Here is a 20,936-nt window from a genome sequence, read left to right as displayed (position 1 = left end):
ACCGCCATTCCACAAACCATTGGACTGCGAAGCAAATATGTTAATATAACGCGCTCAGACATTGGTTTGAATTGAGGAAAGCTCTTCAGCACGTCGTCCTCATTGGTTACGCGCTCTCTGTATGCAAATCAGGGCGCTTTGTATTGGATGGGTTTAAAGGTCCGCGTGAGAGGGGGATAAAGTGACGACAAACCAATCCACGCTTGACACCACACGCTCGGCTGTATGGGAAACGTATGCGCGGCCTCTAAAGAAATGCAAGCGTACACTGAAAATGAGACATTTTCAAAATAAAGCGAATTACAAAATAATATTTACTCAGTTAATACATCTGTTAAATAAACATGAATGGATAAGAAATTAGATTATGAGGTGATACAATAAATCTCAAACATTTTACCTCAAAAACAAATGAAAAATTACTTAAACTGCAGTAAAAATGACTGTAATACGATTATTTCTTTATTTAAACCAGCATAAATTAAAAGTAGAACTACAAATGCTACTAAATGTTAATACATAAATATCATTTTAAATTCTAAATTGTCATGGGGGAAAAAAAAAAAGTTTGTCACAATAAAAATACCTTCATGATACTAAAATAGTTTTCATTATGGGTGAAATGGGACATTTTCCATTTTCTTGGCAGGTTTCATGAGATTCATGCTATAAAAGATTCCTCATTGATTTAGCTGATTTACGTGTGACAGTCGTGTGATTTCAGCATTCACCCACAATAGCCTCCCTCCACAATGACCTCACCTCTGCCATGACCTTACAATGGATGACATTCTATAGTAAGTTCACAATAGTTAACATTCTACCATGCTTCACAACACACATGCGTCTCTGGAAGCTTGCTGCACTCAAGAGAAGACAATCAGACATTTCCTGTTAATGATAGAGGATGTTCACATATATTTCTAGGCCACACATGTCTATGGATCCGATTCTGGAGATCACTCCGTACACAATGTCATGTGCTGACTAATGGTCTTGCATATTCCAGTGTGTATGATGTTTCTGACAGTGCTCTTTTTGAAAGCTTGTGAAAAGATGGAACCAAAACACTTGAACCATAGAAAAACTGTATTTGAATGATCATTGAGGATCACTATTTCAAATTCAACCTTACAATACTAAATCTGATTACAGAGACAGACAAATAAAATGAAGTAAAGCCACAGAAATCCACCTCATATCATTAAATAATAGATTTTTTTTTTTTCAAAATGAACCCTTTTTGTGCTATAGTAAGATGTTGCTGTGCTTTGGAAAAGATTAAATGTCAATCATAGATCTCAGTCAAGTTGCAGTGGGAATTATGGGAGAGAACAACAAAACTCGCCTACTTTTTTTAAATGCAAAGTGAGTACAAGATCCTTTTCAATCTATTGATTGATGTGTTCAGGTGGGTGCCGGATTGTGTTCTTTAAAAAAAAAAAGTAAATGTGGCCCTGAAGTGAAAACATCTTTTGTAATTAAAACATAGTTAAATATTTGATTTGTGTGCTTGTCTCATATTTAAATCTGTCTTTTCTTTGAGTCCACATATAAATTGTGTGACATCCCTCATTAAAAAGTCACAATAAGCAACAATATTAAGCACACTGTTTCTATTTCATAACAGATTTATCAGTAATTGAGATTGAAATGAACTCTGAAATGCTTTATAAATAAGGACCAAATCAGTAAAAATTGTATAGAGCTAGTAAAACATATCTGCCTATTACACACACACACACACACACACATTTTTTACACAACCACCTGACAAAATCTCACCCATGAGTGGTTTTACATTGATGAGCCTGTGTTTTATGAAACATCCAAAATGGCCAAGTAAACATTACCTACTTATTCATAAAAAAATAAAAACATCTCATTATGTGAAAGCAGGCAAATGAAGACACTGTATTAACTGTGAATTGAAGTAGAATTCAAATTATGTGTTTTATAACAAAAACATATACAGTGACCCCCCCAAAAATTTTTGTTCACTTATACCACACATAGAAATACAAGTATCACTGTGTTAAATAAAAAATTATCGAACCAAATGACATTTATCTGGTAGCACGAGTGCAATTTTCAAGAAAACATTTTAGATATAATCTATCGTTCACATTGGGATCAGTTAGTTTGATCTGAGAAAATTCCACTTGTGTGAAAAAAAAAAGAAAAAAAAAAGGTCCATATTTTTGGGTTGCCCTGTATAGAGATACAGTAATTTGAGTATTTGGCTCATAGTTTAATCTATAAACTTGACTATATCTTATAAACCAGACTCTCTCCTTTATAGCATAATAGACAATAACAGTTATCTAAAGTGAGGTGAAGGGGGAGAGACTAAAAGTGCTGTGTGGGAGGACTGGTTCAGAGAAGACACAGCCCAGACCTGAGTCAGCCAAGCCGCAGCGTGGCTCTCTGAGAGGGTAAAGCTGTCACAGTCATATCAGTACTGAAAGTGCAGAGCCGTTACCTTTCAGACGAACACATAAACTGAACCTTACAAAAGACTATCGGCTAATGCACACCACCCTCTATCTCTACTTATCACGCTCTTGTAAATTGGTAAGAAAATCTGAATACATCATTAACTATAACTACTTTCCAAGTGGTATGCAAGGGAGTTTCTCAGCGATAATAACAACACGCAGAGGTAGAGTCCAAAATGACCTTGTCTCCCATACGTAACAAAGGAGCATTGAGAGGATTTATTGTCCATAAATATTACTTTTCCGAATATGAAACTGATTAATGAATTTTTTTTATTAAAAACAAAATGCCTGAAGTTTTTCCCCTGTCAAAAAACTGAAAACACATTGTGACCTTGCTGATTATATTTTTGTTTTGGTGGCTGAAAATGAGACATATTCCACGTAAGTGGTGAAAACAAATCGTTTGGAAGATGTGCAAGTCTCAACAGTTTCCTCTACTAAGACAGATCGTATGTTCTTGATTTGAATCACTCACACTGATTACATCAGCGAGGGTCATATTATCATTATCATTATGCTGTGGTTCCTAAAAAAAGATACTGGCCAACAAGCAAGGTTTTTTTTCCACATTTGGTGCGTAGTGAGTGTTAATTTTAGTCCCTTTGCATACCTAACCATGAAAATAGTGTAACTGAGAAAGTCTTCCTCTCTGGTTTTGCTGGAAGTGTTAAAAAAGAAGCATGCTAGCAATCTAAGCATTGTTTAATCAGAGATGACTTCATAAGGGAGCACAAAACCAAATATCAGAGGTGTTTTAGATTCTCTCCTTCTGTTTGCAAGAAACAGATTCCTTCGTATTGACTATAAAAGTGCCCTACTCAGAGTGTGACTTCCTCTATGTCATCATCAAATGATGTAATGGCCCTGACCGTGGGTCGGCTCTCAGAGACTTGTAGAGTGCTTCTATTGTTGGGGAGAGAACTGATGTTTAGTCCATTTGGTGTGTCTGTGTCCCTCCTCCGTCCGCTCACTGAACCTGAAGGGAACTGGGTTGTTAGAGGGGGGCTTAGAATCTCCATCTTGCTGGATGGATCTGAAGGAGATGGAGTGGCAGTGGCACCAAAAAGCTGCTGCATGAGGTTGGACTTCCTCTCTTTGACCAGGCCACTCAGATCCAGCCCTTCATCTGGTCCTCGAGGTGACTGATTTGTGTTTCGTGTGCCCAAACCTGTACGGGGGGCAGATTTACCGAAAGAAGGGGCATAGCTGCCAAAAGCAAGATCAAGATCCTCACTAGGTCCTTGTGCTCTGTGACCACCTCCTCTTCTCCCAATCCCAAATGAGTTTGTGTTCTCTTCTGGCTCTGTGAACTTAAAAATACCGTTGTGGTTACGTTTCTCGGACAACCGCGGAGGAGAGCGGACACTTCCTGTGTCATCAGAGAAGAAGTCTGAGTCCTGACCCTGAGTCTGCATGTCGATCTCATGCATCTTAAGCAATAGCTGCTCTCTGCGCTGACGTTCCTCTTCCGCACACTCTTGATTGGGATGGATCTCCAGATTTCTGGCTTTATGTTGTAACTCTTCCGGTTCACGCTGCTTCCTGCTCTCCTCCTCCTTTGGAGATATAGACAGGCCATTCCTCCAATCTTCTTCCTCTCTGCCCAGGCCTATTTCATAAGAAACTGAAAGATTAATAACTGCAGTTGCAAACATGCATTTAAACAATTACACTACAGTTCAAAAGTTTGGGGTACGATTTTTTTTTTTTTTGGAAAGAAATTAATATTCTAATTCAGCAATTCAGCATTAAATTGTTTAAAAGCGACTACAGACTTTTCACATTGTTATTCAAACAATCCTGAAAAATGAATCACAGTTTCCATAATAATTAAAGGTGCCCTCGAATGAAAAATTGAATTTATATCGGCATAGTTAAATAACAAGAGTTCAGTACATGGAAATGACATACAGTGAGTCTCAAACTCCATTGTTTCCTCCTTCTTATATAAATCTCATTTGTTTAAAAGACCTCCGAAGAACAGGCGAATATCAACATAACACTGACTGTTACGTAACAGTTGGGATCATTAATATGTACGCCCCCAATATTTGCATATGCCAGCCCATGTTCCCAACATTATGAAAGGCATTACACAAGGGCAGCCAGTAATGTCTGGATGTGCACAGCTGAATCATCAAACTAGGTAAGCAAGCAAGAACAATAGTGAAAAATGGCAGATGGAGCGATAATAACTGACATGATCCATGATTACATGATACTTTTAGTGATATTTGTAAATTGTCTTTCCAAATGTTTCGTTAGCATGTTGCTAATGTACTGTTAAATGTGGTTAAAGTTCCCATCGTTTCTTACTGTATTCACAGAGACAAGAGCTGTTATTATCATTATTAAACACTTGCAGTCTGTATAATTCATAAACAACTTCATTCTTTATAAATCTCTCCAACAGTGTAGCATTAGCCGTTAGCCACGAATCACAGCCTCAAATTCATTCAGAATCAAATGTAAACAATATAACAGTATAGAATACTCACATAATCCGACGCATGCATGACGAACACTTTCTAAGGATCCATTTGAGGGTTATATTAGCAGTGTAAACTTTGTTTAGGCACTGTTTAACGCAAGCGCGAGCTCCGTGGGCGGAGAGCACGAGATTTAAAGGGGCCGCACAGCATAAATCTGCTCATATTTAATGATGCCCCAAAATAGGCAGTTAAAAAAATTTATTTAAAAAAATCTATGGGGTATTTTGAGCTGAAACTTCACAGACACATTCAGGGGACACCTTAGACTTTTATTACATCTTGTAAAAAAAACATTTCGATGGCACCTTTAATAATAATAAATAATTAAGCAGCACAACTGTTTTCAACATTGATTAAAATTAAGAAATGTTTCTTGAGCACTAAATCATGCCATCACAGGAATAAATTAAATTTTTAAAATATACTAAAATAAAAAACAAGTATTTTTGATCACATGAACCCAGCCTTGGTGAGCATTACAGACTTCAAAAACTTTTAAAAATCTTACCGATTACAATCTTTTGAACTGTAGTGTACATAAAATATGGGACAAACATCTATATACATCTGTACATGACTGAAAACTTTAGTTAATTGAGCTTCTGTTTTTAGCTATATAGAGTAGTGGAAGTATGACGCATTTTTGTAGGCCAAAACCCAAAAGCACGTTAGCATTTTAGCTCTTCCGGTTCCATCGTTCTAAAGTCAATATTTTTTTTCAATGGGTTTTTAGTTAAATGGCTGAAATAAGGTCAGTGGTGAACACAAGCTCAAGATAATTTCATGTTTTATTCTTCAACATAAAATACTTAAATATTAACCTACCAGTGATTTTTTTTTAGGCTGTTACATATCTTAAAAATGAAGGCTGCTAACAAGTGGCTAAATGGGACTACAGAGGCTGTCGGCAACAATAAATGTCATCACGCCGAACAGGCATAGGCGTAATTTGCGGGTGGGACGGGTGGGTCATGTCCCCACCACTTTTTGAAATGGTCGATATTGTCCCCACCACTTTTTGAAACATATCTCGACATCTCGCGGATATCTAATACAAAAGAAACACCTGTAGTTGATTATCAATTTGTGTTAATAATAGGCGATCTGGCGCTGGGATATGTTGTTTTTGAAATCATGTTGAGTGCTCGTTGTCGCTGTTATCAGAGGCGCAACAGTTTTCTCTTGGCGCTCGTGCACACTGCGCAGTGTTCACACGGACGAGCGCTTCAATCTAATGCTTAACTGTTGCAGAGACTCTCTATTCGTTACGTTGAATCACAAAGCAAAATACACATAAACGTGTCCCTGCTCTTGATATACAATCACTGACGAAAATATAAAAAAAAAATCATACATGGTTGGATTTGAACCCAGAATCTCTTGCATGCTAAACGAAAATGATCCACGTATTTATTAACTAATATACATACTCTCGAGACATATTGTATTATAGCAGATGTAAGGAAGAAACTATCATATTAGTTTTAATATCATATCATTATTATTGTAATAATACAATTACAATACCCCCCCCCCACACACACACACACATACACATTTCTGTCCCACCCACTTTTTAAAACAAAGTTACGCCACTGCGAACAGGTAAGCTCAGTCCGCTTTCACAGTCTAGTTATGCTTATAACTGCACTCTAACAAACTATTCTAATTCAAACTTTCAGGGAAAATGTCTTTAGATAAAGACTGAAAGAGTTGTCGGAAGCTTAGTGGTGGTGACGCTGAAATCATGCGAATGTGGTGTAGTTCGCTTATAGCCTACCTTGTGCTTTTTGCTTCTGGTGACTTCATTTAAGCTTCAAAATTCATAAAAGTTGTGTTCATCTATCGAAATGATCTTGATGGACAAAACATTTTAGTATCATAAGCTTTTTTTTGTCTATAAATCAAAAGCCTATGGGAAAATCCTATTGGGTTTTTGTCGAGGGAACCAGCGTGATGCTAACTGCTGATTGGCCTACAAAGTGACATCATAGTTCCACCACTCTATTAACAGTACTTAATTTACTCATGGAGTTTTCACTCAAATTCTTAATTCAGTTTTTGTATGTCTGTATGTCTTTAACGAAGACAACAATATGGCATCTATGACCGGTTACATTCCTACCTCTGTTTCCCTTTAAGTTCTTCTCACTTGAGCTGGGCTGTTGATCTAGTCTTTGCCTCTCCTTGACTTTCAGCAGCTCCGTTTCTCTTTCTCTGTCATGCAGCATCTCTTTTCCTCTCTCCCTCTCCCTTGTCTGTTCCATCACAGATTCCATGCCTCTTTCATTCTCCCTTTCTTTCCAAAACTCTTGGATCTTCCATTCCTTTGCTTCTCTCTGTCTCTGCTCTCTGCCTTGCTGATCCTGCTGATGCATTGTAGAAAAAGAAAATGGATGACAAACAAAGGACCAGAAGAGAGTAAAAAAAACAAAGTTCATAATTTCTTTTAGCCTTGCTCACTGAAATGTTAACTTATGTAAGGGATAGTCTGCACAAAATTATAATTGTCAGCATTTTCTCACCCTTGTGATATTTAAATTTGGCATTCACTTGGCATTTCTCAATTAGTTAAAAAATACACAAGAACTAATTACATTCGGCATCACTGACGTCAAACCTGACACCAAATATGTACGTCAATACATCAACAGCAGCTATTGTGGAGAATTTGTCTACATTTATGATGCTTTATGTGTTATTTTTTTGTCATTTTTAGAGCTTGACCACTCCTGAATCACAATTGAATTTAACTGTATGGGACAAGTTCCACAAAATAAAGAATGAGGGCGAGAAAATTCTGACAGAATTTTTTTGGATTAATTCGACCTTCAATCTTGTGTTTAAAACATCTCTACCATAGACAATAAATAAATATTCTCTCAGAAATTCTTTATTCAGACTATTTGGCAGAGGTTAAGAAGTCAGCATTTCATGCAGCAATGCAATGCTCAATTAAAGATGTGAAGATTTGCTTTGGGAGCCAGCATATGAACTACTATTCAATTGCATGCCGCATGCTGGTATACAGAAGGACAGACTTTCAAGGCCAACCTTTTTTACTTTGTGATTCACAGCAGGCTTTTGAACCTGAAAGTCAATAATTAAAAATTACTCTGAGATTAATTAACAAGGAAATTCATGGGTATGTAAGCTAACTAAAAGATCGATAAAACCAAATGAGAAGGAGAGACAGAGAGCACGAGCTAAATCAAACATCAACAAATAAATAACTGCAAACAAAGCAGAGTGTTAAATGAAAGAAAATGAAACAGAAACATGTATAAAGATAGATTTTCCTATGAGGAATCAAATTTTAGAGACATTGTATAATATGCTGAGGTTTCTAGCTCATTATGCAGCATTTATGTGCTCCGTTCCAAAATCTAGCGAGCTGTCGACAGAGGCGGCATTTTAAAGGTGCTAAAGAGGATGTTTTGTTTTATACATTTTTGCAATATTTCTTGAAACTGTCTTTACTAACTAATAAAAGACTATTTATTAGGTGCACTGAAAGGAATAATATTAATATACATCATCTGTGCACGAAGTAGGGCCTTAAAAACATCAGCCAACCGTTTACGCAATCATCACGTAAACGATTGGCCCTCTGGCTTGTCAATCACTGCCATGACGTTCCTTGTGAGAGACGTGCGTGGCTGCGCGCTCCAGTAACTTTCCACACTCCACAGGCGCTGCATGCAGTGTTTTTGTCAGGAGACAGGAGTAACAACTGCAGATTATGAGTTACCTGCGGTGAGTCCGACATAATGAATCCACTAACACGACACAGCGAATGTCGGTGGTACATACTCGTGCACGAGTGTTGGGAGGTGTTCCCTCGAAATGAGCTGTGAAGGAGGGGGGTGTTCTTACGCATGCACTCATTTCAAAAACTCATTAACAGTCTTTGGTTTCTCAGTCGACGAAAAGATCCTCTGTATCACCTTTAATGCCTTTACTTTCCAATGACAAAGCTGTTCCAAAAAGTTATTTCAGTCAAAAGTTATTTTAGGATGGCAGACAAAGACATATATGGTAAACATTAAATATGAAAATACTGAATTATTATTATTTACATTATATTTATTGTTTTAGTATTCATTCTGTAATGAAAACAATAAAAAAATAGTTCATTAGTAATAATAAATGTATTATTTTACCCAGTATCTGTGTGATGTATTTTCATGCTTATTAGAGTACTATTACTATTGCACTATTAGTTATATTAAACATAACATATTAAAACGATAGTTCACCCAAAAATGAAAATTCCATCATCATTTACTCAATTTAAAGTTGTTCTAAACCTGTATGAATTTCTATCTTCTGCTGAAGACAAAAAAATATTTTTTTTTTTCCATATTATGGAAGCCAATGGGGCCCATCAGCTGTTTGGTTAACCACATTCTACAAAATATCTTGACAAGAATTTTAATTTTTGGGTGAACTATCCCTTTAATGTGAAAATCTGAATGGGGTGCTATTTGTGAGTTGCTGACTAAGTAGAGCGTTACAAATCAGTTCCATGACAATTTGGATGATACCCATGTAAGCAAGAGACAACAAGGCAGCTCACTAGATTTTGAAACAAAGCCATAGTAAACACTGGTCTAATTAATGACATACAATAAACTGAAACTGTTTGCAGTTAAACACAATTTTATGAACTAGAGGGCTCTTATGTATAATAAATAAATAGGTTTAAATAGGCATCTAATTTATAAGTTCTTTATTAAGCAGACTGTACGTGCCTTCAGAGAGAGGTAGTCATCGGTCTGGTCGTCAGGTGGGAGTCCGTTGGTAAGAGCTGGAGGCGGCGATGGGAAGTCCGATGAGGACGTCTTGACATCTGTCTGTACTGCTTTAGTGCTGGTTGTATTGGAGCCTTCAACACATATACAAACACAAACTTGTTACAAAATACATAGATTACAGGCACAAATACACACATTAATTAATTAATACTGTTCCCTTTCAAGGCCCTTCAGTCGTTACAATATCTCTCATATCTAATTCATAGAACCACTGTAAAACACAGCAGAAGCACATGGGAATAAACAGTAATAATCACCATAGGAATATGTTTGTTATGGAATCATTACCTGTCTGCTAATAGACTGAATGTGTAAGTATCCTGGGAGGAAGGTGCATAGTACAGTTGTGTAACAAGACTTAGATGAGCCTATCAACAAGTGCTGATCTACCTTTTTGTTTGCTGCCATTCTCTATTTCTTTTCTGGAAGAAGCTTTAGGCATCCTGTTAGCGTAGATGTTCCGAGCATCCAGCTCCTTTTCTTTTTCCTAAAATTAGATGCAATAATTGAACATGGTGTGATGGGTTTATGATTTAACGCTTATAAACGCTTGTGGGTGTTCTAAGTGCACTATAGTATATGGTACCTTTAGTTTAGTGCAAAGTCTCTCCACTTCCTCCTGTAGTGCTTTAACTTCCTGTTGTGCATCGTGAGTTCTCCTCCTCTCATTAGCTAGCTGCCTTTGAAAGCTCCCGCTACTCAGCTCCATGTTCTTCTCCAATTCCTGATGACACATTATGCACACAAACTGACAGCGTGATCCTAGAGGATAAAGTCATTACAGCCATAACTCCTAAAAGGAATTAGTTTTCTTCTGGTAACAGCATTTATTTAATTCAAACTCATTTATCCTTCAGTTTCCATCAATATAAGGATGGAAAGAGTAAAAACCATGAGGAAAATAAGTGTGAAGTCAGGGCAACATTCAATCTTGATTATAATTATAATAAACATTTATCAAATTTAAATGATTAAAAGTTACAAATTTTATATTTACATTTTTAAAGTATACATTTGAAAATTATTATTTATTTTATTATTATATAACTAAATAATTATATAAATATAAATAAGATTGTTCTCATCAAATTTTAAGTTCTCTTTACAAAGAGAATTTGTATATACATTTTTTACATTTATATAATGTAAAACATTTATATACAAATTCTCTTTGTAAAATTTATAAAACAATAATTTATATACAAATTCTCTCTTATACAATTCTGATAATTACACAAGAAAATAGTTTTACTGAAAATGATGGCATACATGGTCAAACATTGCTGAACGGTTTGTAATTTTTCATCTGCTTTGATGTTAGCCAGTAGATAATTTGACTTGAGCTGAGTTGACAAAAAGTTGGAATCAGAATTCACAAGTTTGCAAGGCATACAAATGCATTTATATGATCAAAACATTTAAGATATACAGCTAGCCCAACAAGTTACAGTTCACCCTGGGACAGCTGGCCATCCTTATTGATAAGCCCTGCACTGTTGTTTGCTTGTCATTTTTTTTTTACCTTTACTCTGCGTTCACTTTCTTGAAATTTGGCTTGAGCGTACATCAGTTTTTGTGACAGTTCCTCCCTCTCTCCAAGATTCTGGTCATCTGCAAGGTGCTGCAGTTTCTGCAGCTGGCTGCGACAGCGCTGGAGCTGGGCGTCTGTTTCCCTGAGGCTGCGCTCTGCTGTGCGCTGGTTCTCCTGACTGCGTCGCAGCCTCTCGCGCAGCACGTGAGTCTCATTGTTGTGACGAGACAGCAGCTGTGAGATCTCGCTCTCTGTGTCATTGTAGCGATGCAGAGCTTTCTCTTGCCGCAGCTGTAGCTGTCGCAGTAAACGGTTCTCGCGCTGCAGCTCGTCTGCATGCAGCCTCAGCTCAGACAATGCGTTCTTCAACTCGTTGATCTTTAGTAGACGTGCAGACAGCATGCGCTTGGTGACCGGGTCCACTTCTTTGGATGGAGCGTCTTTACTCAAACTTCGGATGCCTCCTGATCGCTGCTGAGGATGATGGGAGTGGGGTGGGAGGTGGCGTGACACACCTTTATGTACACCTGAAAAGAACAACAAATAAAAGCAGGCATAAGTAAATAAGGCCACAAATAAAATCACAAATATGACCATATATCTGAATACATACACATATTAAAAATATATATTCAAAAAAATGAAATATATTTTACTGTATTTTTGACCTTCAGAAATCATTGTACTCTGCTGATTTGGTGCACAAGTAACATTTCTTCTTTTCATTATTATTATTATCAATGTTGAAAACAGTTTGAGCTATTTAATATTTTTGTGGAAAGCATGATACATTTTTTTCAGGATTCTTTGATGAATAAAAACAGCATTTATTTTAACAAAGTAAAAGTCTTTATTACTTTATTATTTAACACTTTGGATCATTTTAATGCAACCATAGTATAAAATTCTTAAAAAATAATAATAATAATGACCCCAAACTTTTGAGCAGTAGCGTACAGCCCAACATTCCTATTAATACATTGACATTGATTGTGGTTAAACAAATGAAGTCATTTTCCATTCATATGATGCTTGATGCTAAATATCTCTTGTGCATTCTGCTGGTCATTATTGGTACTGCAGGATACAACATTATTTCCTGAAAGATGCTTTAACCTGTTTAAGCGTTAATATCCAGGTTATATTTCACTACAAATATGAAAAAAAAAATGAAGAAAAAAAAAATTAATTAAATTTAGCATAAAGAAATTGAAACCTATTACAGGACCATTTAGGATATTTTGCATCATTTATTGATGCTTTTTTTTTGACAATGAACTACATTTGGATCTTTTTTTTGTAATTATCATTATTCTCAATGATTCTCATTACTGTAATACAGTATTTTTCTATATGGTGTATACATATTTACCATTAAAATATATTATTTATTGTTTAAATCATATTAATATTACTATTATTGTTTTGTTTTATTTGTACATCTATTATTTTTCAAGATTTGTTTGCATTATGGTAATGAGAATTGGTCTAGAAATGTACTTAAATGTCATAAAAATATGTCATATTGCAAAAATCGTGATCCTCAAAAAAGGGCTTCATATTAAATTAAAATCTAAAATAGAATTATTAATATTTCTTTTTGTTTTTAGAGAGAAATATGACCTAGCCTAATTTATAAGACTGCATGAGTATCTTTTGTGTGAGAACATCACACTGCCGCCCATCACTCAGCTCAAGATGATTCACAGCAATCAGAGTGGCCATGCACAATCACCACAAGATTTAGATGCTGATGGCCTTGATCATCATGTTAATTATGTTACACCTGTAACTGGTGGATAAGAGGGGACGTCTGACTAATTTCATACGCTTCAGAAGGATTTGACCTTCTAGATTGCTGATGAATTTGTTCCATTATGGGTACTGGCTTGTAATAAATTGAGTGCAAAGGAGAGGTAAACAATAAATATGGTACAGTAAATGAGTTAAACAAGCTCCAAAAGTGCAAAACCTGATGATCACGTTATTCAATTCATCTTGTGCTTTAAAGTACATTATTTTACTATTATTATAACTATTATATATTATTAATCACATGGTCAATGTTACAAATTTACTTATTTGATCAGTGACTTACAAATAGTGCAGAATCTCAAATATTTCTTCTTCATTTTGCATCATCATGTTTCTTCATTTTTATTTAATTTTTTTTTCAAAATCCTAAAGCTTTCTGTTTATTTCCAGGTTTAAATGAAACTTTCACAGGGATTTCAGACTTTTGGACTGTATGTGTTTGCCTATATTGTGCGTGTGTATACCTGCTCGATGTAAGGGGCTGCTGGACACTCTCCTAGATCTCCCTTTTCTGTGCGGGGATGGAGAGGCTGACGAGAGAGACCGATCCGAGCGCGAGGCGTTTTCATAATCATCCGAGTAGAACGAGGCACTGCTGTGATCTCCATCCGAACACCGATCGCGGTCTGGGTCTCCAATCGGCTCTTGTGTTCTGGTTCGTGCATGATCCCCAGTCGAGCTCTCAATGTCTTTCCGGTATTTCTCCTGTTTCCCAGAACGTAGAGGAGATTCCAAGATCTTCGCATCACTACGGTGAGACAACCTGCTGTGCTCCGATTCCTGATTTTCGGCATGCAAGTCCATGTCTTCCCCTGCAATACAGTTCACAATGATCAAAACAACATCAGACCGAGAGTGAACTGAATATGCGCTTCACTCACAATTAATAAACAGCAGGCATACATCCAAACACACAATTCAAAAAGGCACGGTATGTTTGCAAATCAGGTTGTGAGTTAGTGTGTGAGCCCTGAGCGAATCGTGAGATAAATCCAGACACTAAACACTCAAGCTGTCTGAGAGGCTTCTTCAAAATTGTATCAAGACAATGTCACATTTATTGCTCATTCACGACAGTAATGTGTTATTAATTCTCAACTAGTACTTTGATTAGAGACACAGTGTCCAGCCAGGCGAGCCCAGGCACTAACATATATTCAGCCATAAAATTAGGTACATTACTATAATTTAGGCATGATTGAGCAAATCTCAAACACCAAGGCATTTAGGTATGCGTCTTGCCAGACACTTTTTTATCATATCATGGCATATATTGTGTTGTGATGTGAAATAGTTGATGAAGGTCTCAAGTTAGACATACAAATAAGAAATTGCAAAGTGTCACTAAAAACAAAGAGTCAACAGACCTGAATACAAGACAAAAAATTACCTACAGCAGATCTGTTGTGTATCGTCATAAAATAAGCAAGATTTATGACCCTTTTGTAAGGCTACTGACAAGTCCCCCTCTTTTTGTCCCTGAACCTGCAGAATCCTGATATCCTCTCTGGTCTCGGTCACCATGGAGATTGAGTCTGCCCTTTGTAAGCGGCCAATAATATCATTCACTCCTTAATGGCATGCTAAACACATTCAATTACTGCCTCACCTTTCACCTTCCTTTTTTTTGTAGTAAAATGTTTCTATGACATCTATTAAGGTGCAAATAAATAAATAAAAATAATTATTTAAAGTTGATATTAAAAATTTAGTTAATATCATACTAGTTAAAATCTGCATAAAGGAAATCTTGAATTTTATAAGGCCTTCACCAAACAAATATCAGCCATATTTGCTACTAGCAAATTACAGGCCTGTTTAAAGCTTCAGGAGCTTAGCCCAAAAAAGTCCTAATAAATTAGTTTTTAATTAAACTGTAATTTTTTTGTCATATTCTGACACAGACCTATTTTTGACTTTAGAAGGAATCTTATGCAAATGCAAAACTGATACAATAGCACACATAAAACATTAATTCATTGAGTCAGTCTAATGTTAAAAACCTTATAAACTGCCCAAAAGGAGCTTATTACACAGTGTTTTGTACACATTTGATACACTGACAAGAAGCACTGAAATCACCTGCTCTTGACAGGCCAGAATGGCCTTAGTAACAATCACAACAACAATTGTCAATCAATTTTGTTGATATTCTTATAAAATTGAATCAAACTTGAGTAAATAAGAACCTAAAGTGATGATACAAAAATATACAGGCTATAATTGGCAGAAATATATAACAAAATTAATAATGGAGACATTATAGTTACTGTTGCCAATTATCACAAAAAAAGAGCTTTATATGGATGCAGAACCGGGGCATCTACAGGTATCCATAACAGGAATGCGGTCAACTTGCTTCGTTTAAAACAAAACAATGTCTGACTGCATCTTAACACGTATCACTGTATCAAGGAAGAAGCTGCTGGTCTTTCTTGTTTACTAGCTGGTTGTTAGTACGTTATATACGTTAGTGTTTTCCGAGTGACAAAAAGAATAGCGTACGCTGAATGTAAATTATCTTAAAAGTACTCACCAGTTTCTTGTTCTTCGTTCAGTTTCTTCATTACATGGCTCGATTAACGGCTCGCAAACTCGCTAGCCAGCCACATGACGAGCTAGCTGGATTATATCGTGCAACTAGGACAACACACAACACTCTCAACTGTAGAGACGACGCCAAACGATTAGCAAAACGTTATCCGACACGGTAAAGAGAGCGAATGCGTTTGTTTGGTCGTCTATCTTTTAATAAGGCGTATTCTGAGTTCTGTTATGGCGGAGATTGTGGCTTTTGAAGAGGAATATATGCTTTACTGAAGGAGTTGGTGAAATCTCTGAATCCACGCCTCGCCTTCTGCTACTGGACTGGTGTCATAGTGACGCCTCTCCATGGCAACGTGCGCGCCCCTGTCAGTCCGTCAGCACTTGTTGAGCGCGGCTGATATTACAGTGACAGACAGGCTTCAGGTGTCGGTAATATTATTAAAAGGAGCAAAACTTGTCAGAAAGACATACAAAAAGTGACATCTGATTAGCATCACCTTGGCATTAATAAATGAAATAAGACATTAAAAACTCTACTTGTTAGCACTTAGTGATGATAGCACTTACATGATAGATACGTTTAATTTTAGTTAAATATTTTTATTTTTAAAATATACATTTTCCTTTTATACATTTTTTTTCAGCAGGATAGAGGTCAGTAAAGTGGACACCCAGATAGCAACTTTGTGCCGGCCCAGATCCGGCCTACATCTGCCACACATGGTATGATGATCTGGGCCACATGTGGCGTGGAATTTGGGCGGTCCGCTCCTGTTTGCCAGACCTGAGCCACAAGCAGGCCATAGCAATGCCACTTGTCAGCCAAGAGCAAAGAAATAAACCAGAACTGGACCTTATCTGAGCCACAAAATCTTTATATATTATTTATAGAATCAAAAAAGCCTGTTAACAAGCAGAATCACTGAAGGAAAGAAGAGAACAGAAAAAAAGACAAACAGAAACACAACTGACTTCAGCCACAGCCTTAAATGAAATCAACCTAAGATTAAATCTCTCCAGATCTCAGCAGAGGAGGATTAAACAACTCCACAAACAGCATTACAGCTTCATATATTACTAACCAGATTGACTTTATTTCTGTCATTCATCTACAGAAGTTCGTATTGAGAATTAACAAGTTCAACGCTCATGTTTGCTTAGTTTGAAGTCACCATAATGGTGATTGGTGTTTCCATTAGTGGGGCTCTTCAGTCTTATTATATGTTTGTCTTCTCTGGCTGCTGTCATTTGCAGTAGCAAAGAAAGCTGAAATGAGATCAGATGATGATTTTGTAATAGCCTGAATCACTGATGTCATTTGAAAGTAATAATTGTGCTGTGCCATTAATACATTTAAATTACAAACTTTGTTTTACTGCAACATGAGATGTGCAACATGTATTGCAGAAATCAGTTAGACTGAAGATAAAAACCATGCAGAAAACAAAAAACTACAATGACAAACACAAATATGAGCAATCAGCAAATGAAAAGACTGTAATGACAGTTGGTTTTGTTCCATTCTAACATTTCAATGACAGTCCATTTTGTTCCTTTACAAGATTTAAATAATGGCAGTTTTTTTCCATTGCAATATTTCAGTGCCACTTAGCTTTGTTTCTTAACGAGATATTAATGGCGGTTTTGTTCTGTTGCGAGATCTCAATGACGGTTGGTTTTAAGTGTCAGTCGGTTTTGTTCTATTATAAGATTTCAAAGACGGTTGGTTTTTCCAAAATTTCAATAACATCGGTTATGAGATCTCAATAATGGTCAGTTTTGTTCCTTAACGAGATTTCAATGACAGTTGGTTTTGTTCCATTAAAAGATCTCAATGATGGTCGGTTTTATTCCGTTATGAGATTTTAATGACAGTCAAGTTGGAAACGATTCAAACTGTTTTTTGTTTGTTTTTTTACTTTAATGATGGCCTGTTTTGTTTCTTTGTTTTTGTTTTTTGCGAGATTTCAAAGACAGTCAGTTTTGTTTTGTTACAAGATTTCAATGATGGTCGGTTTTGTTCAGTTGTGAGATCTCAATGACGGTTGGATTTGTTCCATTAAAAGATCTCAATGATGGTCAGTTTTATGCCGTTATAAGGTTTCAATGACAGTCGAGTTTGAAATTATTAAAACGGTTGGTTTTGTTTTGTGGCAAGATTTCAATGATGGTTGGTTTTGTTCCTTTAGACATGTGGCATTGTTATGGCCTGCTTGTGACTCAGATCTGGCAAACAAGAGTGGTCTGCCCAAGAGCCATCATTCCACGCCACATGTGGCCCAGATCATCATGCCACGCGTGGCAGATGTGGGCCAGATCTGGGCCGGCACAAAGTTGCTATCTGTGCAGCTATTAAAAAGCCATTTTCTTGCATATGCATGGGTTTGATGGCATAGTTGCACATCAACCACTAGTGGACATTAGTGCATCATCCTATACATTGCCAATGTATATGTTTTCTCCAAACCAGGATGTCCAATGGCCTGTCAGAAATGCCAAGTTTCTCCAGAATATCCATCAATTCCTTCCATCCTAAAAATATATATATATATATAAAACAAATATTGTGACGTCTACGGAGTCATTTCATTGTCAACTTTAGTAATGAAGTAATGATTTTAGATTGGGAGGAAATTCTGATTAATCATCTGTCCACTAAATTGGACATCATGCATCACTATACTATATTATATTATCACTATATACACTGTTCTTAAAATCTTGAAAAAAGTAACTTTTTTGGCTGTAAATAAACGTATTTGTGTTGTTAGATTGTAAGTTGCCGTTACATCAAAAAAGTAATCTGATTACATAAAGCATGTTACTTTCAATGTGTTACTTTACTTGAAACATCTAAAAAGTAATCTGATTACGTAATGCACGGTCCTAGTGCATTACCTTACATGTTCCATCCAAAAAGTAGTCTTACCACATAAGTCACGTTACTTGTAATGCGTTACTCCCAACACTGCTCATGTTTAAAATCTTTTTATTAGGGAATCTAACAATTTGACCATCATTGTTACATAGCTCTATATGATTCCTCCAACATTGATCATTTCAGATGAGATTTAAAAACAACTGATCACTAGTTCAATAGATCAATGTAGATTTCAGTTTTCTCAGGAGAGCTAAATTTGTCAATTTTTAACACAATCAGAAATATAGCTGTGAGGAGCAATTATTGGGGCCAAACACAGCAGTGGCAAAATGAGGAGCAAAAAAAACATCGCATGGAGCATCAAGAACAACTGTAAAATTATCAGTTTTAGACATTTTTACATAATTTTAGGCAAAATGGTTGAAAAAAAAAAACACAAATACAATCAATTGCTTGACACGTTGGACCAAAAGATGGCACTGTAACCAAATCGACGTGTTGTTGTGAGTGTGGCATAACAATGACACAGAGAGTTTGGTGTCAATATTGAAAATCATTGCAGAGTTACAACTTTGGAACTTTTTTTTATCGTTTTGCATTTAAAATGATGGCTATGTTTATCAAGGTACATCAGTATCATAATGAACTATGATAGCAACTGAGACAAAGACACTGCATGTCAATTTTGAAGTCAAATAGACCAACTGTACTGTAGATAGAGCCGATTTAAATTATAGCGCCACCAAGTGGCGCAGTCCCGCCGCTTTTTTGTGTGTCCTCAGAATGCCCCTCTTTGAGTTGTAGACATTTTAATGAGCACATAAAAATGACCCACATTCGACTTTGATTACTTTTTTTGACATCTTGACTTGACATTTGGCTATTAGCGTGTCAATCCACTATGTTTTTGATTTTCCTACGGTGATTCTAGCCCTTACGGTTCAACATTTATTAGCATAAACGTTAGTGCAAAGTTGGACAGTTCGTAGCGCTAGAGGGATTGAGTTAGGATTGGTGCTTGCCCCATAATTATCAGCTAATAAGGGTAAATTAACATACTCTGGTAGACTGGAGGCAGCCTGGGCATTTTCTACAGTCTGACTTGGGTTTCCAGAGAGTTCTACCGTTGTAGAGGTCTTTGATGGAATCACGTCCTCATTCATTCTGATATCAAAGACGTAACATTCAACTTGTATGAAGTTCTTCTCCGCTAGTCTAATGGGAACAATCTCAGTTGCGTTTGCAATAATTGAAGCTGTATTATTCTTTTTGTATATATTTTATAGTTTCCCCATGATTTTATATAATTTTATTTATTGATTTGCTAATTACACAAAGTATTATTGTGCTATTACTGTATTGTGTTTAATACAGTATCACTCAAGTGGACATCTGAAAATCTCTTTGTAAAATTTGTGTAACATTTAATGTTTAAAGGTGCCATCGAACATTTTTTTACAAGATGTAATATAAGTCTAAGGTGTCCCCTGAATGTGTCTGTGAAGTTTCAGCTCAAAATACCCCATATTTTTTTTTAATAAATTTTTTTAACTGTCTATTTTGAGGCATAATTAGAAATGCGCCGATTCAGGCTGCGGCCCCTTTAATTGCTCATGCTCTCTGCCCACTCCCGAGCTCTCGACTCTATCACTGCATAAACAAAGTTCACACAGCTAACATAATCCTCAAAATGGATCTTTACAAAGTGTTCGTCATGCAGCATGTCTAATCGAGTAAGTATGTTATTTATGTGTACGTTTACATTTGATTTTGAATGAGTTTGAGGTTTTGCTCCATGGCTAAAGCTAACATTACACACGGTTGGAGAGATTTATAAAGAATGAAGATGTGTTTATGAATTATACAGACTGCAAATGTTTAAAAATGAAAATAACGACAGTCTTGTCTCTGTGAATACAGTAATAAACAATGGTAACTTTAAAGCAGAACTAAGTAACTTTTTTTACTTCATAAATAGTTTTCTAAGTCCTTACGATGGTTAATTGACTTGTAGTGGTGTGTTTGAGGCGAGCACTAACCCCCTCTGGCACGTCTACGCCAGAATACAGCACTTGCAACTTGAGCTGCACCGACCCGAAACAATCTCGTCTCATGTTCACGTTCACGCGAGAGTGACAAAATGCTTTACGGTAATTCAAAAACAATGTATATATTATGTCTTTATAAGACAATTTCGAAAATTACCCACCTCCATCGAGTGTACTGTATTTGCAAATTACCCACCTCCTCTTTCTTGTACTGTATTTGCAAAACTGCTGCGCTGGCGAGTGTTGTAGTCGTTGTAGTTCAGAGCTGCGCTTGGAGTATTTATGACAGTGTGATTCACTGAAG

At 36.4% G+C, this 20,936-nt stretch overlaps 1 protein-coding gene across 1 annotated transcript; it reads right to left on the bottom strand.

Moving 5' to 3' along the window:
- Nucleotides 1-1,135: 1,135 nt before the first annotated feature.
- Nucleotides 1,136-16,003, bottom strand: lca5 (lebercilin LCA5). The gene is made up of 8 exons (XM_067371254.1): nt 15,693-16,003; nt 13,621-13,968; nt 11,333-11,868; nt 10,397-10,534; nt 10,201-10,297; nt 9,748-9,881; nt 7,119-7,359; nt 1,136-4,110 (listed from the first exon to the last, which is right to left on the bottom strand). The coding sequence occupies exons 1-8, from the start codon at nt 15,721-15,723 to the stop codon at nt 3,320-3,322; spliced, it is 2,316 nt and encodes a 771-aa protein (XP_067227355.1). The 5' UTR covers nt 15,724-16,003; the 3' UTR covers nt 1,136-3,319.
- Between the last annotated feature and the right edge of the window lie 4,933 nt (nt 16,004-20,936).

Source organism: Chanodichthys erythropterus, chromosome 20, assembly GCF_024489055.1.
Source record: "Chanodichthys erythropterus isolate Z2021 chromosome 20, ASM2448905v1, whole genome shotgun sequence".
NCBI lineage: Eukaryota > Metazoa > Chordata > Actinopteri > Cypriniformes > Xenocyprididae > Chanodichthys > Chanodichthys erythropterus.
Note: the sequence above shows the minus strand (reverse complement) of the source record. Positions and strands in the feature narration are given on the sequence as shown.